Below are 24,579 nucleotides of genomic sequence, written 5' to 3'. Positions count from 1 at the left end.
TTATGAAGGTGCATAGAACTCACACGAAGCTCCAGTATTCTGGTGGTGTATTGGAATCAAGTAACTCTGACAACACAACCTTGAAAAATATGCAGGCTATATTTAAGAAAATAACATATGCAGATAGATTGCATTTCGTTGAAAACACACACAGAGGTTATAACCGTAACAAGGCATAAATAATCATAGATTTCAACATGGTAGAAAAGGCATTTAGGCCTATATTTTTACAAAATATACAGCCAAACACAATTATTACAAATGGTTGTAATTTAGCTCCTTCCTTGCTTTCCCAGGAGAAACATTATCCTTCAGTTTATTATTTGGTTCCCATGGGAACTGCTAGACAATCAACAACAATCTTGACTTAAATTGTCATTAATGTATGGCTTAAGTGCTGGGTCTAACCCAGCATGGATGTATAACTGATAACTATACTGAAGATAAACTATATGCATAGTCTCCACATTGTACAAAATCATAAAAATAAAATAAAATGAAAATTAAATTACTCATTGCATTCTTTGCTTTGTGCAAGAAATCAAAATAAACAATTCTAATATTAACGGTTAATTTGTTTTGAAAAACAATTACTATAACTTCAAGCATTGCATTGTCTTCCACTCCACATCCGAAAAGTCCTGATTAAAAAGCACAGTCAACAGGAAACAGAGGAAACAGAAATAAATAACAGACAACGAATAAATACACTGATGAGAACGCAAATCCTCCTGACTCATCTTATGCAAATGTGGGTGTTACGATCATACATGTACCCTACATGTAGTTTAACTACAACAACTTATTTACCCCTATTTTACCACAGAAATACCATAGAAAACACCTTTAGTCTCTCCGCTGGGTGCGGGGTAGTGTGAGACCCTGAGGCTCTGCTGTGTGACATCAACACAGGATACCAGGGTGACCAAACATCACCTTGGTAACCAGAGACCTATCGACACAAAGCTATCAGTACAGATATATTAGACTCCCTAACAGGATGGACAGCGAGTGTGGAAGTGGAGACTTAAATATATTTCAACAAAATCAGTGTTTTGAATATAAAGAGGGATTGGAATGGGATGCATGCAGGGGTCAGCCTTGTCAGAGGTTGCAGTAACACTAGACGGGGGCGAGGCGGGTCATATCTGGGACTGCCCCTGAGGTGTGAAAGGTCACCACCAGAAAGTAGAAATACATCCATGAGTTTGAATTAAGAGATACCATTCACTGAGCCATGTGAGATACGAATTAGCACAGATTATATAGCAGATTGGTGTCTTCAACTGGCTTAGTGCTTGATTGGAACAAACATGGTCGTACATATAGTTTCTGAACTTTTGTACTGAATTTGTACCTTGATACCCATATAAGATTTATGGGTCTTTGATATAGACCACTCAAACTTTGGCAAAACTAGAATTGTTACAAGCATATGTACAGTTGTACTACTATACACTATTTAACAAACACCTATGATACAGAAATACACAATAATAATTAAAAAAAGGAATTTATGAAAAAATAGTAACTCCATATAAAAAACTGCATGATCGCAAGATCAACGTAACATCAGTGCTCTTCATAGAAATAAAAGAAGTCAAGTAAATAAAGTTGGGTGCAAATTGAAAGAGAGACCAGTCCCACACTGGGGTGTTTAGTCTAAGTGCTCAATGCTACGTCTGTGTGTGTTCGCTCCTGGAGTGTCAGAGCAAGCAGATGGCGTCCAGCTCAGCGATGGCCGATGCTTGTCTCCTGGCAACCGCGTTCAGAACTCTCTGGGGGAGAGAGGGGCTGCCAAGGTCCACCTACAGGAGAGAAAGGGAATGGAGGGAGAGGTTACATGTGGAGGAAGAGAGAGGCGGATGGTGTAGGAAGATAGAGAAGGAAGGTTTAGAGATGGGTGGAGGGAGAGAAAGATGGAGAGAGAAGTGGAGGTGAAAGAGATGTAGAGAGAGCAGAGAAAGAGGTAGAGAAAAGAAAAAGAAGTTATTGGTAAACAAAAACAATATATCAGGCACAACACTCAACACCAGCTGTTACACAACCACCCTGTCTCACCTGCAGCAGGAAGATGACACGGACAACCTCTCTGCCGCCACGTGTGATTGGCTGGAGGAGCCAGGCGCTGGGCAACATCTCGGCGCGGACGATGTCCATGCTGGGGCGAGGGAGGGACTCCTCGAACACAGACTGCATGGCCAGCACACACAGGTCGCCCTGGGAGACAGGAGGACCAAGTTAGCAGGTCATGTGAATTACTGTTCCTGGAAACCTAGTGAAAACCTACAGGAGGGTATCTCTCCAGGAGCAGGGTTGGAGTGTCAATCCACAGGCGGGTATCTCTCCAGGAGCAGGGTTGGAGTGTAAACCTATCCCTCCACTAGTAGCTCTTGAGGACTTATTTGGGGGACCTGAGTAAAGGAGACACTGAGAGGTGTTCCTGTGGGGGTTTGTTAGGGAGTGTGACAGCGCTGACCTGTCTGGCCTCGGTGCTGACACAGCAGAAGTCTCTGGGCTGCTTCAGATGGCATGAGGACGGGTCTGTCACCAGGTACACTGGAGGGGGACAGACACACACAACATGATGAGAGAGAGAGGGGAGAGAGACACACACCATGATGAGAGAGAGGGGAGGGGGACACACACCATGATGTGAGAGAGAGGAGAGAGACACACACCATGATGAGAGAGAGAGGGGAGAGAGACATACAGACACTTATCAAGAGAAGTGCAGATTGTATTAACAAGGCAGGTGTACGTCCCAAGAAGTTAGAACTTGTAACGGTCCAATGGTAGATAGCTCCAGCATGGAAGTCTAGACAAGCCTGTATCAGTAGCTCCACTAGGCAGCTGACTCACCCAGCTGGGTGCTGCCATCTAATGGTCGTGTCCAGGCTGAGCGGACGGACAGGTGCAGGAGGTGGGTCTTGGAAGGCTCTCTGACCAGGCCCCACAAGCTGGCCAGGGGCCTGTCTAGCTCCGCCGCCCCCAGGAAGCCATGCACGGACGGGCTGGATGAGGGCCTGTGGTAGGCCTGGACCCCTCGCTCACTACCTTGATACCTAGAGAGCAGAAAGAGTAGGAGGGAAAGAAAGAGACAGGACAGGAGCAATACAGGGAGATAAAGAACGAGGGAGGGAGGGAGAGACAGACACACACACACACACAGAGAGAGGGGGAGGAGAGGGAGAGAGACAGACAGTGAGAGGGGGGAGGAGAGGGAGAGAGACAGACAGAGGGAGGGGGGAGGAGAAGGAGAGAGAAATAGACAGAGAGAGGGGGGAGGAGAAGGAGAGAGACATAGACAGAGAGAGGGGGGAGGAGAGGGAGAGAGAAATAGAGAGGTGACCAATACAGAATAGGACACTAGATCATCATTGTGAATTGACAAATTGACATGAATAAAATATGAGAGACATCATTCAAGTCACCTCCATCCAGCAGTGGCTTTGCCCATCACCAGGTTCCCTATGTCCCCGCCAGCAGCCAAGCGCACCTAGGGAAACAAAACGAGCTACTTAATACAGATCATAGAATAAATCCATTTACATTACATCCATCATTCATGGAGTGGAGATTAGAACAGCATGTATCTGGATCCTGTACAAACAATGAACAAGCCTCACCATAACAGGGAGATAAAAGGCTCCTGAGGGGAAGGTCATGCATCGTATATTTACCTCAGCCAACGCTCGGCCAAGCAGGCAAGACGTGATGTCCTGATAGGCTGTGGAGATGGAGGAGGAGGAGCCAAACGAGGCGGTGCGCTGGCGTAGGGAGGTAGGCGATGATGGCGATGACATCAGAGGATCAAAGGTCAGGACCCCAGGCTCAAGGCGAACATCTATGAGGAAAACAACGTTTTGAATCAAACATGTATAATTCCATCTTCCATCATTGTGTTGTACTGTACAAAGAGGCTGGATGTCCCTCCCCAGCGCTCAGGCTCCTCACCCTGAACAGATAGCCAGGCACGTTGGCTCCTAATTCCCTGAGAACCGGCCAGAGGTGGACGAGCCCTGGAACTCAGCCCATCTTCATGGACTCCTGGGGCCTGACAAGACGAAACAGACACAATTTGAAACAAATCTTACATTTTAATCTTTTGGTTGAAAGCTAGAGCCTCCATGGTGATTAGGATCTCAGATTCAATCTAACAATCTAGAACTTTCTAGAAGTGTCTATAACATTAATTTGATTCTATACAGTGAAGGCAGTGTCTGGACCTGTACAGTGAGCGTGGGTCTGCAGCCATCTTTCAGGTGGGTGGTGTTGCCACTGTTGTAGCCTGAGGTGGGTCCTGAGGACAAGCTAAGACTCGACCCAGTGCACAGAGTACTGCTGCTGATCCGGGTCCGATGACGCAAGTCATCCTACAGGGCAGATACCAGAAGAGGGGGGGGGGGGGGACATGTTGGAGAAAGTTTGGAAGGAAGACTGACAGACTGACATCCTTAGGAAGGGAGACATTTGTCCGTTTCATCCATTGAGATTTGGAAGCTTCTGGAACTAACCGTGACCACCTGAGAGAGAGCTTGTTGCTGCAAACGTCTCTTCTCCTGCTCCGTTCTCTCCCTGAGGCGTTCTCGTGCCCGGGCGATCTCCGTCCTGGCCTCCTCTCGGGCGCGGCCGTAGTCACGCAACAGCTGCTCGATCTCAGACGGGTAATGACCCTCTCCTCGCGGTGGATCCGGAATCCTGGGAGAAGACAAAAAAAGTGGGCGACAAATTTGAGAGACAAAATAACTCACACTTTGACTCGAGATCCTTTATCATCGTAGCGAGGGATTTAAACAACAAGTATTGTCATTTGGATTCTGCCTAGTCCAGACAGTCACTTAAACAACCTGGTACAATACCTGGTGCTGTCAACCACCTCCTGGCGGAGTTGCTGCAAGTAGTCCTTGCGGCGGCTGGGCAGGGCGGAGACCCTAGAGGAGGTGAGGTCTTCCTGAGGAGGGGAGCGGGGGTGTTTACTGGGGCTGAGGCTGCGGGCCCGCCGGTAGGTCTGGAGCCGGGCCTCCCTCTCCTGCCTCAAACCCTCAATACTCCTCCTGTGTCTGGGAAGAGAGCAAAGAGGTTGAATCATCTCAAATGGTATACCCATGACCATCACGCATGTCTTGATCAAATTGGAAGAATTCGGGTTTTACCCGTCATAGAGCTGCTGGTTTGAGGGGACAGACGACGGTTCCTCTCTGGATCCAGACGACGGTTCCTCTCTGGATCCAGACGACAGCATCTTCAGGAGAGTGTCTGTCTCGCCCAGACCGTAGTGCAGCTTTGCCTCCGTCAGCTCCACAGTTAGCTGGTGTGGATTCATGTGGAGATGCACAGTAGACATAACCTGCTCCCTCTCCTTCCGCAATCTCTCGATCTCCCTACTCTTCCTATCCCTCGAGCCCAGGTTCTCTGGACCCAGGCTTGAACCATGCTTGCTCTCCATCTCATCCCACTTCGCCTGGCTCCTCCTCCTCACCTCAGGATTGTCGGGGGGACAAGCAGCTGGTTTGTTTGTGCCACTGGTCCGTCTCTCTGTAAGCTGGTGACTGATCCCGGACCAGTTGGTGAACTTGTTGTGCATCGGCAGGTCCTCAGGCACCAGACCGTGCTCAGGCTGTGGGGACGGATTACCGATGGGGTTTATGTTCACCAGGACATCTGTGTTGCACTCGCTAGGAGCTAGCGACATTAGGTCATCCTCCTGAAGCTGGATAGTCCTCTTACTGATCGGGGTGGGGTCATAACCACCGTCGTGGTACTCCCCTGGATCTTCTAATTCCCTGTGGTGAAACGCGGTCGTCCTCCGCTTGTAGCTCTGGAGGTGTTCCAGGGTAGAAACCGATGTTCCTTCTTGTCGGCACGCACCAGACCTTCTTGTGAGAGGGGTGTGGTTCGGCATGGTTATTCCATTACTGGAAAGAGAAGATATGGACCATCTCAGACTTTGGCAAGAAGTCTTCTGCTTGGTAGGGTTGGAAAAGGTGGTGTCTCTTATTTCTTTAATTGGACATCTACTTTCATTGTCTGCAGATGAACTGACTGAGCGTTCATCCGTTTCTTTGGTGCTTGAATGTCTCAGTGCACTTACATTCTCAAGTGACACAGACTCTGATTTACTGATGGAACTGTCACTCGAATCTAGCTCACACATTTCACCGCGATCCGTTAAAGACAGGGATGTTCGACGTTCCCTGACGAGGAGATTGAGGCAGGGCGTAGACCAGCAAGCCTTTTTATTGTCAATTTGGTCTTTATTTCCATTAGGCATTTTGGGTGTTTGGTGTTTCTTGTGAAGTTGTACAGCCTGTTCTCTTCTCTGGCCTGGCCTGACTCCCACAGTGAGGATGGGGGAGGAAGCCCGGTCAGTGTATATCACGGTTTGTTGTTGTTGTTGTTTTACAGAGCTAACTTCAGGGTTGGCACACATTTTCAAATTCTCTTGGCTGACATCCTGGAAGGAGCTACTCAGGATTTCAGAGATTCTAATGCTTCTGGGGGAGAGCTCTGGTTTAAGGCCGCTTGAGGAGTCTGAGTGAACAGCAGATCTTGGTTGATTGGGACAATGGACAACAGTCTCCATGGACAGAACTTTGTGTGGGGCGCCAACTTGTTGACAGATGGATCCTCTGACTATAGGAGAGCCATTCGTTCTCAGGTCAGGCATGCTTTGGATCTTATCATCCGTATTGGTCTGAACTCTGTCTCGACACACAGAGTTATCTTCTTGAGAGACATTGAGAACTTCTGAGCCAATCACTTTGACTATCACATTGACCTCATGGGGTTTTGATCTCTCAACGGATGGATATTGGTAAACAGACATTTTGTTCAGCGCAGGCATTGGAGTCTTTTCGGTCTGAATACCAATGTCTACTGCTGTTTGGGTTGAACAGTCTCTTTTGGTCTGATCTTTGGAGTAACAATGTGACACTTGAACATGTCGCGGACTGTTTCTCGGACTACGTTTCAAGACATCCCCGTTCCTCATGCATTGGACATTCCCCAGAAGGTCAGAGGTACTGTGGATCAGCTGGGAGAGATGTTCAGACATGTTCTGGAGGCTAGCCCAGGTGTTGGACTCTCTGCTAGCATCTCTAACCCTGGTGGACTGTGGTACCTGAGTGCTGCTCCTTCTATGGCGGATTCTCTTTCCGACATCCCCAGTCGTCTGGGTGCCATGGTCACACATCATGCCACAGGCTTGAGGTCTACCGGTCTGGGACTCCTGCTCAGAGGAGTACACCAGCATGATCTCATCCACCTGGCCCAAGCTGGTCCCCAACCCAACAGAAACACTGTTACGTGAGGAATTGCTCCTGACGGCTTCTGTCATGTTAGGGGGTTGTTGATTGACACAGGATCCATCGCTTCCTGGGCTGAGCTGAGACTTGTGGGAGGTTGGTTCTTGGAAGTCCTCAATGCTGCTCAGGGTGCTGGAGAGACCCTTGTTGTTTGCGTAAGTGCTGAGGTGGGAGTTGAAAGGAGAGTTCTGCACATTCAAACCGTTGTCCACACTGCAGCATCTGGTTATGTGCTTCTCAACACCGTTCAGCAAGGGAGATTTGCAAGTTAAGTCTGCTGCACTTCCAAAGGCTGGGGTTTTGTGACACCTTTGATCTGCATCCTCACTCTGCCATTGGTGAACAAAAGGGTTTATGTCACTTGAGGCAAAGTGCATTGGCGAATCCCTAGGCTTTGGAGTGCAAGGCAACATTTCACTCTCTGCCATACTAATGAACACGGCTTTCTCTCGACCGGTTCTTTTCTCCACCTCAACCACGTGAAGGGATCGTGCCGTCACACCATGCTCTTTCTGGGACACACAGACTCCGGAATCCCTCCCACGTCTACCACTGGCTCGACAAGTTTCCTTAATGGTCGTAACTTTGGGCTTTGATGAAGCGACGGCTACTCCGCTAACTAGAGCGACATCTGGCTGTCCACTTCTATGAGAGCCAATCTTTAGCCTTGATGTTGGCGAGCACCTGTTTCGGTTAACTCTGATGATGTTCTCCTCTTCATCTGAAGAAGACTTGAGAGTCGAGTCTGATGAGGAACTAGGAAGGATTTGAGCCTGAACCCTTCGGAACCTCTTTGATTTTCCCTTTTTGCTGGCGCCAATAGAATGGCTCTGTTTACAATTAGTCTTGGCATCTCCCTCTTTGGATCTGTAATCTCCACAACTATCAGCCAATATCTTTATGCTACCATCCCTACTTCCTTGTGGTATGTTGGGAGATGAAGCTATACCAGGCAAAGACTTCTCCATTGGTGTTATCACAGGAGACTTCGTCGGGAGTTGATTCGTCACTGACTCTTCCTCATCTTTGGCCAGTTGTCTGAGAGTGAGGGCAAGGTTATTCTTGGAGCACCCAACAGTCAGCCGTTTCCCAAGCAGGTATTGATCATCCTTCATATTGGCTTGATTATCCCTAGCACCAACATTCACACAAACATGAGGGGCATTATCTAATTGAGTTTGTGGATAGATGGGCTGAGCAAGCAATGGCTGATTAAGGTTTATGTCTCTTTGGTGACCAGGGTGATTTCTATTTATTTGTGAATTTAGAGTTTCAGGACTGGCAGATAGACCTTGGACATCTACAGACTCATTTGGATGACTCTGATTCCCATTTTGTTTGTCTGGTGAATATTGACTACTACTTGACTTAGCGGATGACAATTCCACAGCTATCAGTAAAGTAGTAGAATTTTTGGGAAGTTTTGTTGATTTTAGTTGGGACAAAACCTCCTGAGGCGTAGAGCATTCCTTGGCTGAGGTGGAAACATCCCCAGAAAATCTCCCCCCCTGTATTGTAAAGGGTTTGTGATGGTGGCTCGGCTGCTTAACGTCACTGTCAGGATTCATAGTCTGAACCAATTCTATCTTTTGGCAATCAACAGTGAAATATTGAGTAGGAGGAGGATCCTTCGCTGGATGAAACAATGTTGTTCTAAAACAATCATTTGTATTCTGAATCTGGTGTACAATTTCAACCCTCTCACTCATGCCTGGTTTATTATTCTCTCCTTGGTGAATCCTTCCAGCATTCAGATCTAAATCTCCAGTACTGAACTTCGGTGAAGATGAACTGACCACATGTACATGTTGGTTTCCCCTCTGGTCAAGTTGAACATCTACAGAGCTTTGACGGTCGGTGCATGTCTGAGTAGCATTTCCTCCTTCGTTCCCCTGGAACATCTCTGCTGATCCATCACTTATGTCCAGACTAACAAGAGGAAAAGGGTGGATTTTTTCTGTACAAAGTGAATAGTTTTTGATGAGTGTAGAGGGCTCTCCAATCTCTCTGTAGCGTGTTACTGTCTGGTCTGTTCTGGTGTCTTTTCTAAGCCACTCTGAATAGTCTTGATGTTTTTCGAACAAAGCAGAAGCAAGATTAGCAGCTATAGCTGGGAAATGAGCCACCATGGCCGGCTGGCTGGTTAATGGATCACATGTGAGGCTTTCACTCTCCATCTCCACGTCCCTTTTATAAACACCTCCATCTGTCAGTGACATCTTCATGTGCTCCATCACAACTTCGGAGATCCTCAGGTCTAGCTCGCTACTGTCCCTGTCTCTAGGTGGTTGCGGGGATATATTCTCTCTCTCCCTCCTTTTTCTATCCGTCTGTGGTTTGTCCCCCCGGCTTTCAACGTCTTCCCTTTCATTTCTCTCTCCCTCTCTCTTCAAAGTTACTCCCCCATCTTCTAAAAGAATGGCTTCATGGACGCCCACGCCACCGGATTTACAGTCACATACAGCATCTTTCCACTTCCCACTGGGCCTTTTATTTTCACTGGATGTGGTCCCCGGCACTGCCATTGACACTTCAGCTGGTGTGTCCTGCCTGAAGCCATCCTCTGTACGGTTTGATTGGGGAAACCTGGGGTTATCACTTGCCAAGACAGACAACTTCCCTTTTAAGTCACTGCCATTGTTATTGTTGTCAGGACCAACTGCCAAGATGGTTCTGACTGGACTAGAGGACAACGTTACCAGGTCCCCTTCATTGCTCCTCTTTGGTATTTTCAAGCTGCCGACAAAAGAATCCTGATTGACTTGGTTTCTCTTCCTGGAATTTTTACTAGTTGGTTTAAGAGCTTCCTGCTCTGTTTGTGCACACTGGCTGTCAGGCTCTTTGGTTTCAAGATCTTGCAGAATTTTGTCACTGTTAAGTAACATGTCTTTGGTATTTGTAACCTCGCACGACTCTGTGTCTTTCACTTTCCTGCTAACTTTCTTTTCATAGCATAGCTCAGTGTCTTCACAGGAAACATTCGAGACACTTTCAGTGTCAAAAACCTCGCTCAACAGTTCATTTTCAGAGTAAGGCAATAAAATAGCTTTTGACTGATGACCTGAGGAAAACACATTGATGTCTGTGGCTATTTCTGGAACTCTTTCAGGAGACACATCAGCAAGAACAGACACCTGTGGTGTTCCGGGCTCATTTGACATTGTAGGCTGTGATGCTGAAAGGATATTCTCATTCTTGCAGTCAGTACTAGAGCCAGGCTCTTGTAAGAGAGTCTCCGTCTCAATAATTTGGCGGCCACCTACATTGTCTCTGTTCTCCATAGTTTGGGAGAGTCCTTCAAATTGTTTCACACACATTGGTTCCGGACTAACTGCCATTGTTAGACGCTCTGGGGTTGAGAGGAACTGAGAATCAGGGAAATCCAGAGTATCTAGGCTCCCCTCTGAAACCTCAAGTCTGTGTTCCTCCACAGTCACATGATCCCCCTCGGTAGACACAGAGCTATAGCTTCCAGATCTGCTCTGGCTATCTGAGAGTTCCACACTGGTGGGACTAAGGCTGCAGCTGCTGCTGTTCACAGCAGTAAATACCATTCTCTTCCTCTGGGCCAGAGAGGCCCTGTGCATTCTGGGACTGTCTGCTGCATCGGTGGAGGACCAAGCGTCCGTGAGCGCTAGCAAGGTCTCTGGTTCCCTTAAACTGCAGCTACTGAGAGAACGAGGGCTGTAACTCGCCAGGGAGGGGCTCTTCCCACACTCCTCACTTCTCTTAGAAGCTGTGTCTTTGAGCTCTGTCGCTGGTCGTCTCTGGGTAACTGCCCCCCCTGTGGCTCCAATTTCACCATTCACTCTAGCTTTAGGGTGGCCATGTTGACTCCAGTAGGCCTCAGCAGGCATTTCAGGACGTTTGCCAGTCGTATCCGTCTCTGACCTTGACAGAACCTCGGAGGTCATATGCTGTCCCACGCGTGGATGTAAGGCAACCACTGCGTGTTTGGGGATGACTGTCTGCCTCAGCCCCAGTCTAGCTGCGTGGTGCTCCCCTCTATCCTCCACAGCCAGGGAGTCCTTAGACATCTGGCTATCTTCACTCTCTGCCTCGCTGTGGAACATCTCCTCCTGCCTCAGCTGCTCTGCCAGCGCCGTGGCGTAGGCCGAGGACAGGGAGTCCAGCGAGAACATGCTGTCGCAGTCCGAGGAGCCTTCATCCTCCTCCTCTTCTCCCTCCACCTCGTTTTCGACTTCCACCCATCCTTCCAGTCCCTGTTGCCTCTCCACCCAGCGGCAGGTCTGGCTCATCAGGGTCTCGGCACTGTGCCAGCGTCTCTGTCCTGGAGCCCGGGAGAGAGTCCTCTGGTCCAGTTCCTCGCACGACACCGTCACCTTCATGCTGCTCCTTTTCATCTTTGAGTCCCCCGTGGGCCTGTCTCTGGTCTGTCTCCAGCGAAAACGGCTTGAGATCTTGCCACCCGCCCTGGACGTCCTGCCTCCGCACTGCACTCCTGACGGAGGCTTCCGGAACACCCTGGCCAGGGCGGTCTTTATCCCTGGACCCACGGAGCGAGAGAACACCTTCTTGAGGGTATCTAGGCCCCTGCTACCACGAGGGAGACCCCTTACAGCCTTACACAGAGCCTTCTGGGGGCCGGACCTGTCTGCCGCTGGTCCACTTTTCAGATTTCTAATTGGCTGTGCAGCAGGTCCAGGAAGTGACTGCTGGCTTGCTGCTGGATTCGGATTGGCCCTGAACAGGAGTCCCCGTTGGGGCAGCAGGGGTTTCCTCTCCGGGCGGGGTCTGCAGGGCTGAGCCAAGGGAGGCTCTGCTGGGATCGTCTGGCCCAGGTTCTCCGAGGAGCGTCCTCTGCTTCTGCTGCCCTGGCTGTGTGAGGACGACACGGTGCAGGAGCGACTCCTGGCCCTCTCACGGGGGAGGCACTCGTCAGACACCCATTTCCTGCCGCTTACAGACACTGGGGTCAGCTCTACCGATGTATTTCTCCTCAGGAAGTGGCTGTTGAGGAAAAAAAACAAGACAAGGCAAACTATTTACATGGCTACAAACTCGCAACACTTGACGTGAAAGTGGTAAACTAGTCCATTCAGTTTGAACACGAGCATATTAACAGCTCCGTCGTGAGGTTTCCACGCGGCGCTGACCTGAAGACGGGCATGTGTCGAGGGTAGAGGCGGGACAGGAGGTCAGCCGAGAAGGAGTGCCTGCGCAGGACCGGGAGCCGTCCTCTGGACCGGGGGGGCGAGCCCAGCTCAGGGGACCCAGGGCTGTCCACACCGGGAGGAAGAACCTTCTCCAGGCGCTGCAGTTCCCTCTTGGCCTCCAGAAGATTACGCTTCCGGGCGATCCTCTCCAGCTGGTAGTGCAGCCTCTTCCGCCGGACGCGGCTCTCTGCTCGGCGGAGAGCGTGGTGCTTCAACAACTCCTCCTGCACCACCTTCTTCCGGGCGCCCACCGCCTTGGATGAAGGGGGCACTGGTCCTGAACTGGGCTCCCCAGGACCCCCAGTATCCTCCAGGGTCCCCTGGTATGGGGTAGAGATGGCGAAGTCTGTCTGGACGCCAAACTCCTGGGTCGCCCTCTCCTCTATTGCTGCCAGGCGCTGCGTCTCCAGTTGGATCCACTGTTGGACTGTAGGAACAAAACACATTAACTATGATATAAACTGATGCTAGTTGTAGCATTAGAACAAACAGCAAACATCAGCATCAATATTACAGAATATTACAATCTATGTCCAATCTAAACGTGACTTTACAGTACAGAGGTGTGAAGGATGGTGACGAGGCGAGCGCTCACTCTCAGCGTGCTGCTGTCTCAGGTGAGCCTGCTCTCTCTCCAGGTCTCTCTCAGCCCGTCTCTGCTCATTCTGGATCTCCTGGCGCAGGCTCTCCACGTACCTCTGCTGCTCCTCCAGTCTCTGCCTGGGGAGAGGCCCCTCACTGGGGGCTAGCCCGGCACCAGGCTGACCCAGGAGCTCACCTCCAACACTGTCGACAAACAACACACAAAACAAGTATCACATGTTAAATACCTGTATGCAATATAATTAAATACACTTAAGTATCGTTTACACTGTATAAAATACAATTTAACAAATGTAAATAGACAATTACAGACACTTTGGTACATTGAGTGCTGCTACTTTTTACTACTAGGATACAGAAATATCGGATGATTTAAACAGATCTCCTAAACAAACATTTTGACCAATCTACGGATCTTACCAAAGAGCTGTTTGAGGTTAGATGCCTGTAGCCTTAAGGATTTGCATGATAAAGACCTGGGAGGCTAGTGTGGCCGCTTGGCAGGGTGTACAGGACTGTTCCTGTTGTTGAGTTTAACACAGCGTTCTGTGCTGTAACTAAGCAACGACCGAGTCTGTCCTGTAAACAACAAACCGTGTCGTTCCAGGAGAGACTGGAGTGAGCTTGTTACGCTCTCTCTCTTTCTTTCACCCTCTCATTTTCCCTCAGAATCTTCTCTCGCCCTCATTCCTCGCTCTCTCTTCTTTGAGAACGATATGCCTGAAGCCTTAGTTCCACAGTATCTAGTGAGAGTAGTCAGGTGGCTGAGCGGTGAGGGAATCGGGCCAGTAATCATAAGGTTGCCAGTTCGATTCCCGGCTGTGCTAAATTACGTTGTGTCCTTGGGCAAGGCACTTCACCCTACTTGCCTCGGGGGGAATGTCCCTCTACTTACTGTAAGTCGCTCTGGATAAGAGCGTCTGCTAAATTACTAAAAATGTAAATGTAAGTACAGCACATCAGATATGTACGGCCTAAATGCCACAGGTTACTTGAAAGCCATACATTATGAGCCGTACACAGGCACACTGCATTGTCTTCTCCTAGATTTTACCTGAAATCCGAGGTGAGGGTTTGAAGGTCACCGTAGCTGCAGGTCAGCGCTCCCTCACTGGCCTGCGGAGGGGACGAACAAACACCATCATCCTCAAACGCAGCTTCATCCTCATGCTAATCATCCTCATCATCCACATCCTCAAATCTCATTTGTATGGCTGATTGTTGCGATTTTGCAATGGCCTGGCTTCTCAGGAGTCTGCGGACCGCACAACAAACCCAATCATGGGGATCCTCGTTCTCACCACCAGTGCTGGCTCAGAAGAATACCTACACTTCTCCGTTCTCTGAGGACGGCTGCTTCTTCTGGGTGGTTGAAGCGGAACTTGTGGACTCCTCCTAGAGTGATCACTGACCCTACAGACACACAGAGACCATCAGATACTGCACTGTTGCTATAGACACACAGAGACCTTCAGATACAGCACTGTTACTATATACACAGAGACCTTCAGATACAGCACTGTTACTATACACACAGAGACCTTCAGATACAGCACTGTTACTATACACACAGAGACCTTCAGATACAGCACTGTTACTATAGACACGCAGAAACCTTCAGATACAGCACTGTTACTATAGACACACAGAGACCTTCAGATACAGCACTGTTACTATAGACACACAGAGACCATCAGATACAGCACTGTTACTATAGACACACAGAGACCTTCAGATACAGCACTGTTACTATAGACACACAGAGACCATCAGATAGAGCGCTGTTACTGTAGGCAGAGAGAAAGAGAGGGTGATAGAGAGAGGGTGATAGAAAGAGAGAGTGAGAGAGGTAGAGTGAGAGAGAAAGAGAGAGGGAGTGTGGTCTGTTTGACCTCTGACCTTGTGCCAGTCTGCAGGGCTTGGTGACCTCCCTGTTGTTGACCATGCAGGCGCTCCCTGGCAGTGGCCTGAGGGTCACGACCCCGCCCCGGTTCTCTATCTCACAGGTGGCGCCGCCCTGCAGCACTGGAGGGGAAACATTCAGCCGTTACTCAGGGTTACTTTTCTCTTTAAACATGCAAGTTAATTGAGGAATTCTGATCCTATGCTATATTTTTACTACTTTGCGTAAAAATATATATTTCACAATAGGCTGGACTGAAAAGGCCAGGAGAGCCCTATCTGTCATTTTGGATGAAAGCTAAGTTAATAAGCTGTAGTGTAAATGAGAGTGCAGGTCACATGCCTATTTGCGGCTCCTCCAGTGGGGTCTGAGGGCTGATGAGAGTCACCCCCTCCTACAACCAAGAGGTTCACATGTCAGCATTGAGAGGAGACACAAAACACACACACGCGCATACATTAGGTGAGGGTTTACTAAAACACATACATAGATAAACTGTTATCACACAGGACATCATCACAGAGCTCTCCAGCTAGTCTGTTAGGGAAGAAATAGGGAAAACATTTGTTTACCACATCCTCTCTGGACACAAGCTCATCTAACTGAAGGCGAGTTGAACAGGAGAACACAAACTCCCAGGGGGCCGTTGCTCTTAACATACAGGAAGTGGTGTAATGCTCAGGCCTGCCGGCATTCTCGACATTGTCAGAAAACAGGAGAGCCGGCCGTCCACAGAGCCCCTACTACTCTACCCATTAGAGGAGAGAGGACGACACAGGACAGCGAAGGGAGGAGAGAGGACGACACAGGACAGCGAAGGGAGGAGAGAGGACGACACAGGACAGAGAAGGGAGGAGAGAGGACGACACAGGACAGTGAAGGGAGGAGAGAGGACGACACAGGACAGAGAAGGGAGGAGAGAGGACGACACAGGACAGAGAAGGGAGGAGAGAGGACGACACAGGACAGAGAACGACACAGGACAGAGAAGGGAGGAGAGAGGACGACACAGGACAGTGAAGGGAGGAGAGAGGACGACACAGGACAGCGAAGGGAGGAGAGAGGACGACACAGGACAGCGAAGGGAGGAGAGAGGACGACACAGGACAGCGAAGGGAGGAGAGAGGACGACACAGGACAGAGAAGGGAGGAGAGAAGACGACACAGGACAGAGAAGGGAGGAGAGAGGACGACACAGGACAGAGAACGACACAGGACAGAGAAGGGAGGAGAGAGGACGACACAGGACAGAGAAGGGAGGAGAGAGGACGACACAGGACAGAGAAGGGAGGAGAGAGGACGACACAGGACAGAGAAGGGAGGAGAGAGGACGACACAGGACAGAGAAGGGAGGAGTGACACGAGGACAGCGGAGGCAGGAGTGACACGAGGAAAAAGAAAGAAAGAACGCACCTCGTCTCAAGAGTTCTGTTTTGTTTTATTTCGGAGCAGGACGCAGAGACAGAGAAAGAAGAGCAAGGAGGAAGTGTCTAGCGGAGGGAACAAAGAAGGTCTCAGTCAGGCAGCTGACAGAAAGAGTCCACTTCACCGAAGCAGGACAGAAGTTTGGGGTATAGTAGTATATATAGTAGCATCATCAGGGTATAAATAGAATGCGAGTTGGCTGTGTGTCTCACTAACGTTGATACCGATGTGCAGTGTGTCTGCTTGTGTTGGTATGCATGCTTGTGTTGTGTGTGCGCGTGCATGCGTGTGTACTGCATGTTTGAGTGTGTGTGTGTACTGTGCGTTTGAGTGTGTGTGTGTTCGTGCTTGCTTGCATGCATGGGCACACTGTGTGTGTACTGCATGTCTGACTGTGTGTGTGTGTGTGTGCACTTTATGTCTGCCTCCGTGTATGCGCGCGTGTACCCTGAGATGGTAGAAAGTGACCCCAGTGCTGAGGACGTCTCTGTCTAGTGTGACAAGGTGGGGCAGCAGGGAGTGGATGAGGAAACCAGCCCGGTCTCTGTTAATATCAACACTGTACTGCTCCAGCAGCTCCTGCTTATCCCGCCAGCTCTCTGACCAGTCCTTAGTTAGCTGCTCCACCTGGACACACACACACACACAGAGAGGAGTGTCAGGGGTGTGTCTGGGATGTGAGCAGCCAGATGTTTCAGGAAGCTTGTCAGGCATGTTCAGTCACCTTCAGCTCGTTCTGCAGCACAATATCAGAGAGGTTTCCATCCCTCTCGTCGCTCAGAGATGGACTGGGGTTACGCTGCGGGGGGGGGGGAGAAGGACATGTGTGATTGGTCAACTCTGATCACCAAAAGTATGCAGGGACAACCAGCAGCAGAGTGTAGAGTGTGTGGTTCAGAGTGTGTGGTTCAGAGTGTGTGGTTCAGTAGTGTGTGATTCAGTAGTGTGTGGTTCAGTGTGTGTGGTTCAGTAGTGTGTGGTTCAGTGTGTGTGTGGTTCAGTAGTGTGTGGTTCAGAGTGTGGGGTTCAGTAGTGTGGGGTTCAGTAGTGTGGGGTTCAGTAGTGTGTGGTTCAGTGTGTGTGGTTCAGTAGTGTGTGGTTCAGAGTGTGTGGTTCAGTAGTGTGTGGTTCAGAGTGTGTGGTTCAGTGTTTGGTTCAGAGTGTGTGGTTCAGAGTGTGTGGTTCAGAGTGTGTGGTTCAGGGTGTGTGGTTCAGAGTGTGTGGTTCAGAGTGTGTGGTTAAGAGTGTGTGGTTCAGTAGTGTGTGGTTCAGAGTGTGTGGTTCAGAGTGTGTGGTTCAGAGTGTGTGGTTTAGAGTGTGTGGTTCAGTAGTGTGTGGTTCAGAGTGTGTGGTTCAGAGTGTGTGGTTTAGAGTGTGTGGTTCAGTAGTGTGTGGTTCAGTAGCGTGTGGTTCCTGGAGGAACAGCCTACCATCTCGAAGCTGAGCAGCATGCTCTTCAGACGGTCGATCTCCTGGCGCAGCTCCCTGATCAGCCTCACACTGGCATCCTGCAGCAAGCACAGAACAATGGAGCACAACACACACCAGTGAACCACATCACACACACACAACAGAAAAGTACACTTCACACTCACAACACACACCAGAGAGGAAAACACACACACGTCACACTCACGATCGTGGAAGTTCCTACAATTTCTCTTTGGGATCAATAAAAGTACGTACCCACCCACCCACCCACCCCCCCACCCCCACCCCCACACACACCCCCACACACACCCCCACACACACACACACGTCTCCAGAGCATGTACCTCATTGACGCGGGGCTTGTTGACAATGTTCCTGGCATGGGCTGCGTAGCGTAGCGTGCTAAGAGTCTCATTGTAGCTGGAGCAGGAGGGGGAGACAGCTGCAGCACACAGGAAGTAGTCACGACACACAGGAAGTAGACGTGACACACAGGAAGTAGACACGACACACAGGAAGTAGACATGACACAGGAAATAGTCATTACATAGAGGAAGTAATCATTACACACAGCGATTTTGTTACACACAGGAAGTAGTAGTTACATTGAACAAGTAATCATTACCACAGGGAGAAGTCATTACACACATATGACTGACATCGTGGGGTACAACCAACACTGGGGTCAAACTGTTAGGAGGTCCAGTTCCTTACTGGCGATCATGATGGTCTTGGAGTTTCCTCCCAGGCTGTCCTTCAGGAGCCAGGTGAGGACCGAGTCTCTGTAGGGGATGAAGCAGTGCCTCCTCCCCCCTCCCCCCCCCGCTCCCCCAGACAGAGAGCTGGCCTGGCTGCCCATCACGCTGGCCTGGCTGCCCATCACGCTGGCCTGGCTGCCCATCACGCTGGCCTGGCTGCCCATCACGCTGCCCTCCCCCTCACTGGCCACGCTGTTGATGCTCTGGCTGCTGCTGGACATCTGGGAGTTCTGGGCTGAGGGGGGAGGGGGAGGGGGGGTAAGAAGACAGACAGGAACAGGACCGTTAAGCAAGGTGTCCACAGGTACTGGAGCAAGAGCAGAAATGGTGAATTTGACCCGTCGCCATCCCATTCTACAGTGTTCGTATGCAATCCTGCCTCGGTCCATACTCTGTCCATATGTTAATCCCATGACCCCCCCCCCCCACCCGGTTTTTACCCAGGGCCGAGATGACGATGCCCAGGGTGACCAGGGACTTGTTGATGTTGGATCCTTCTGTCAGTCTGTCCCTGCAGTAGTGGGGGTCGGCTCTCTCACTGTCAAACACAGACCCGGGCGTCAGTTTAACAGAACGCTACAGAGGTGTTCCACAGTTCATCCACTGGGGGGCAGCTTGGCTCAAGGACAACACAGACATCTTACAGAGGTTTCGGAAAAAGTCTGTTTTCACAATGACGCACGCATATCTGTTTCGTTGAAGGAGTGTCAGATTATTTATAACTGATACAAACTTGACAACAAAACAATGCAAAGTTGCTGTTAGGATCCCATCTTCGACAAGAGTCAAAGCCATTCCAGACACAAAGGCTGAACCAGAACGGCACACCCCACCTACCTCCCTGCTAGATCCACCAAGTTGATCTTGCTGACGATCTCAGAAGGCAGGTTGTTCTCCAGAATAGCCTGGAGAAGACACACACACACAAACCATCAAACACTCCACCTCCGCCAATACACTGCTCCCCTCGGTCACTGGCCCCGGCTCTAGCAGATGGGGGCCCTGATTGGTGGTCGGGTGAGGTCGTGACCTGGGTGTACTGGATGGTGAAGATGGCGTGGGAGCGGCTGCTGGCATCGTGGATGTGGGTTGCCGCGGTGATGCGGTTGGCAATGCCCTCCTCAAGGAGATCCACGGCCCGCCTGTAGTCTGACACTGTGTGTTGAGAAAGGTCTGACACACACACACGCACGCACACAAACACACACATAGCATTTACAATATGTATGCTACAGAAAGCCTTTCTCAAATGCAGAGTCAGTGTGAATATGGACCGAACAGCACTAAACTTAACAATAACTCATTCTGAATTCTGACGGGTGCGATCATGCACATTTGTGTCTTAAAGAGAGCTGAGTCTCATCCAATTTCAAATATACACAAAATATATTTAAGGGTGACTGGGACTGTGAGCAAGCAAGGTCCAGCGACAGACTTGTGAATGTGAAGATAGAGAATGTGAGGAAAGATCATTTCAACTGGGGGGGGGGGGGGGGGGGGGGCAAGCTGGGGCCAGCTGTACTGTTAGAGGGGCCAGTTACATTAAACCTTGTTGTTGTCACATAGTTTACTTCACCGCATTGCAGGCATCAACAGGCAAAAGACCATGTTTAGAATGATTCAGACTGTACATTTAGGGGGGCCACAAAGGGGGTGCCAGGTTGTTGTCACAGGGATATAAAGAGCCCGCATGGTGACTATCTACAGCTCTGCTCCCTGGGGGATCCAGCTCAGTGGAGCTCACAGTGGAAAATATCTGACAATTAGTCTGCTTCCTCTACCGAGGTGAATCATATTTATAGTTCCTCACAGCTCATCACACACCTGACACACACACACACAGTCATGCGAACCTCGGACCGTCATCACACACACTCCGATCAACCTCACGTCACCACACACCCTCAGAACTTTCACAGCATCATCACACACGCACACGCGCGCAACAGTTAAGAGAGTGTGTTATAACTAACACATGCAGTGCCTCCAGGCAATCCAGTGGAAATTGGTCGAACGAAAGTTGGAAGAATGTGTAGAGAGTCAGGTGGCTGAGCGGTGAGGGAATCGGGCTAGTAATCCGAAAGTTGCCAGTTCGATTCCCGGTCATGCCAACTGACGTTGTGTCCTTGGGCAAGGCACTTCACCCTACTTGCCTCGGGGGAATGTCCCTGTACTTACTGTAAGTCGCTCTGGATAAGAGCGTCTGCTAAATGACTAAATGTAAATGTAAAATGTGTCTGATTTCCAGTTTAGACCAGATATCCTCAAGCAGAATCCCCAGTATCTCCCAGGCCAGGGCAGACCTGCCGAGGGCGCAGCAGCACTGCAACCCAGTCTGCTCAGTGTTTACACAGCGTGCACTCCCATGTGCTGCTGGTCGCCACAAGGAAGTGACGTCACTTCCTCTGGCACTTCGGGGATTTCTCCTGATGTGCAGACAATGAGTGGATGTAGGGCCCACATGAAGAAAGGAGGGAAGAAGGGGGTGGATGATGGAGTGAGGGGAGAGAGGGAGAGAGAGAGAGCGGGAGAGAAAGAGAGAGAGAGCAATCAGAGAAAAACAGAGAGGGAGAGAGAGGGAGAGAGAGAGCGAGAGAGTGAGAGCCAGCATCTAGCTGGAGGCCAGCATTGCACTGCTAGATGTAATCAAAGCCTAGAACAAAGTCTGCCCTGACCACATGCCCCTCGGAACGACCTCGACACCCAAACGCAACCACACACACACACACCGCCACTCTACCAAAATGCCTCCGACCACGGAGACAGAAACATACCTAAACATATCATTAACTGAACTAGCGACTTTGTTTGGAAGCGCGGAGAGGAAACAGCTCTCCTGCTGCAGGACTGTCGGGGCTCGATTCTCCCCGCACAGCGCGCCCCGTGGCTGGGCCAGGGTAGTGCGGCGGACTCACCCTGGACGTAGGGGCCCCTCTCTGGGTGCTCCCTGACTCTCAGAGAGGCCCTCTTCTTCTGGTCCCCTCCTCCGAGCAGGTCCCGCACGCGCTCATTATAGATCTCCAGGAAGCTAGAGAGAGAGAGAGAGAGCGAGAGAGAGAAAGAATGAGAGAGATATGGAACGAGAGCGTTCTATAATGCTATTGGAGCCCAGGATGTCCTGCTGTCACTCTGGCGTCGGCCGGCTGAGATCCGGAGGCGAACAAGTGAGCGACAGACAGTGGAGGAGAGCGGGGGGGGGGGGGTCCTCTTACCTGACCTCAACCCGACTGGAGCTCTGTCCGTCTGGGAAGCTGCCCTCCGATCTGAACAGGCCCTGGGGGGGAGACGAGAGGGAGGAGGTCAGGGGATACTGAACGCACCGACCGTACCCAGCCGACTGTGTGTCTGCTGTCCGGGTCTCTGACCGGCCACTCACCTGACAGATCCGGGGGGTCAGACCCATGGAGTCCTGGAAAGAGGGAGGAAAGGAGGAGAAATGGAGAGAACGGGAAAAGAGGAGAGAGAAGAAGAGGAGAGGAAGCGGAGAAGAGAAGAGTCATTTACTCCATTGACAACGTATGACCCTTCCATGACCCTGCACCTTCCCAGGAAAGAGATGCCCTCGGGGGCCTAGCTCACCGGGGTGCCCATCATGGTGTAGGTCTTCCCAGTGCCTGTCTGACCGTAGGCAAACAGACACACGTTGTATCCTGCCGACGCTCCGGACAGAACCGACACACCCAGGTCCTGGAACACCTGCACACACACACACAAGCAGCCAATCAAAACAAAGGCTAGAGAAAAGCGATCGGGCCGGCGTGTTGAGTAAGAGGTCTGAGGAACCAGAGCGCCGTGTGAGTTGGTGTCCAGGGTGTTTATCTGCTGTGTTGGGCCTGATCCAGAACCAGCCACGGTCGGAGCCCCGAGGCCAGCCACAGCATTGAGGATAGTCAGATCTGATCAAGGACCAGCCAAAGCAACGGCTGCTTTCTGCTGAGGTGTTTGGGTAAGGAACAGGGAGGACAGTTAATTCTGAGAGTAAACACCCCGGTGAAGCAAGGAGGGTGTGTGTTTGTGAGAGTGAGAGAGAGAAAGAGAGAGAGTGTGTGTGTATATAAACATTTCTTTGGCCTAAAAATTAAACAGCTCCTTCAGGAGTGTGATGGATAGAGATTAGGTCTAGAGGAGATTCCATCTGTTCCCTAACCACTTCTGTCCTCCTGTTGTCCTACCCCCCCCCCCCCCCCCGTCCTCCCCCCCGCCTGGGGGAGGTCGGGGAGAGGCAACCCCAGCCCCTGGGCCGAGCTCCTAGCCCTCCACCCAGGCTCCAGCTTCAGGCCTCAGGGCCCCAGGCCCACGGCCCTGTAAACAAAGAGCCTGGTCCAAGCAAACACATGCCAGTCCTGGCAGGAGGAACCTGATCCAGGCCAGAGCCCCAGACGCAGCACATTCTCGCCCAGGAGCACGGCCCTTACACGGGGAGGGGGGGAAGGCATTAGAGAGGGACCTGGAGGTCTGGCAAGACCTGCGAGGAGAGGAATGCTCTCCAGCACCTAGGATCACGCAGGATCAAACACAGCCCCCCTTTGCTCACATGCCCCTCCCTCCTCCCGCAGAACTGGACCCGAGTTTAACTGGATCAACAGAACTCAGCACAGAGGGGAGGCGTTGGGCTCGGGTGCAGCCCGAAAGCCTTGACGAGAGAAGCCGCAAACCACACTAAGACGATTGCGACGACACCTAGGTGGTCATTTTTGCGATACCTGACCCTCTTGAGTGAACTTCCGTGTTGTCATAATAAACAGGATTAACTGGTCTCTGCCTGCTTGGACGGTCAATATTGACCCGACCAGGTGCCGGGCATTCACACACTAGCTTATCTAACTAGGCTTATCTGACTGATCTACACAAACCTCGACAGAGGCACCGCCACATTGAGGAGTGTGACTATGCAGTGTGCGTGTGTGTGTGGAGCACATGTGCACATTCCGTGTGTACGTGCATGTCAATGTTGTGTGTGTGGTAGTAGTAGTAGTAGTAGTGTGTGTGTGTGTGCAGTATGCATGGACAGTGGGTGCGTGTGCGTGTGAGGCCTGTGTGAATGCTCGGACAAAGACCTTTACTTTACAGTACTGTCCAGTTTTAGGGTCAGACTTGCGACCAGACGGATCCAGTTCGAACCGCCCCCGCCACCAGTCTCAGTAGTGACTAAATGCTCACCCACAAAGAAAAGGGACATCCAGCCCCCAGCCCCCTGGCCCCCCACCACCCTACACACCCCACCTCCTCCCCTTCTCCTCCACCTCCTTGCGCTAGTTAAAACACATACATATCCAGGGTCTTTCTCCGTCAGCAGATAGTCAACAAAGACCTTGTTAAAGATGCCCTCTCTAAATCACCCGGGCAGGGGGGGGGGGGGGGGCCTGGGGCCTGAGGAACCAGTAGCACCAGTTTGTACTAATCCTTCGGCTGCTCTTGATCTCTCAGACACAACAGCCGACCTGGTTTAGACCTTTGCACAGAGGGCTGTCCCACTGAGAGAGAGAATTGTCCTTCACACTGAGAGAGTTGTCCTCCTGAGAGAGAGAGAGAGAGAGACAGAGAGCGAGAGAGTTGTCCCTCTGAGAGCGCTGGACAGATCTCCACCAGCTATCTTCACTGTCCTCTCTCATTAAATCCATACAGCGTCATCTGTGTCACTGTGCGAAGGGCTTCATAGTCACAGTCACTGAGAAGACAATGGACCAACTTCACACAACCTACTTTCACAGCGCAAAAGGGGAGGGGACCATGAACACTTGGGCAGGATGCTGGGTGATGTAGGTTCTGTTGTTGAGCAGAGCCAGGCAGGGGGGGGGGGGCAGTGGGGGCAGAGGGACAGACAGGAGACTGAGGGTGGCCTTGGACAAACAACCATACAGACTAAATACTCCTATCAACAGGATGACCGCTGTCATCAGAGGCCCTGTGTGTGTGTGTGTGTGTGGCGTATGTCCACACTTGTGTTACTGTGTGTGTGTGAGATTGTGCGTGCG

The 24,579-nt window shown here is 50.8% G+C and overlaps 1 protein-coding gene across 1 annotated transcript; it reads right to left on the bottom strand.

The window, feature by feature from the left end:
- Positions 1-86: 86 nt before the first annotated feature.
- On the bottom strand, positions 87-22,994 carry stard9 (StAR-related lipid transfer (START) domain containing 9). The gene is made up of 30 exons (XM_067243389.1): positions 22,962-22,994; positions 22,184-22,300; positions 21,981-22,013; positions 21,817-21,878; positions 21,520-21,632; positions 19,635-19,777; positions 19,442-19,509; positions 19,045-19,142; positions 18,561-18,839; positions 18,191-18,288; positions 17,846-17,923; positions 17,140-17,214; positions 16,863-17,042; positions 15,333-15,384; positions 14,987-15,112; positions 14,418-14,500; positions 14,142-14,203; positions 13,080-13,270; positions 12,425-12,911; positions 5,157-12,278; positions 4,863-5,063; positions 4,518-4,701; positions 4,236-4,376; positions 3,958-4,057; positions 3,684-3,847; positions 3,435-3,499; positions 2,863-3,065; positions 2,480-2,559; positions 2,062-2,220; positions 87-1,808 (listed from the first exon to the last, which is right to left on the bottom strand). The coding sequence occupies exons 1-30, from the start codon at positions 22,992-22,994 to the stop codon at positions 1,707-1,709; spliced, it is 10,899 nt and encodes a 3,632-aa protein (XP_067099490.1). The 3' UTR covers positions 87-1,706.
- Positions 22,995-24,579: the final 1,585 nt, after the last annotated feature.

The sequence above is a fragment of the Osmerus mordax genome, chromosome 9 (assembly GCF_038355195.1).
Source record: "Osmerus mordax isolate fOsmMor3 chromosome 9, fOsmMor3.pri, whole genome shotgun sequence".
NCBI classification, from domain to species: Eukaryota; Metazoa; Chordata; class Actinopteri; order Osmeriformes; family Osmeridae; genus Osmerus; species Osmerus mordax.
Note: the sequence above shows the minus strand (reverse complement) of the source record. Positions and strands in the feature narration are given on the sequence as shown.

Bases quoted from the DNA above. Each gene is read 5' to 3' on its own strand.
- stard9 (XM_067243389.1), bottom strand. From the start codon at position 22,994: ATGTGCTGCGTCTGGGGCTCTGGCCTGGATCAG. The intron at 18,289-18,560 runs GTAAGGAACTGG...TGTGTGCTGCAG, and splicing joins CAAGACCATCATGATCGCCA to CTGTCTCCCCCTCCTGCTCC. The intron at 17,215-17,845 runs GTAGGCTGTTCC...CCCCCCCCGCAG, and splicing joins TGCTGCTCAGCTTCGAGATG to CGTAACCCCAGTCCATCTCT.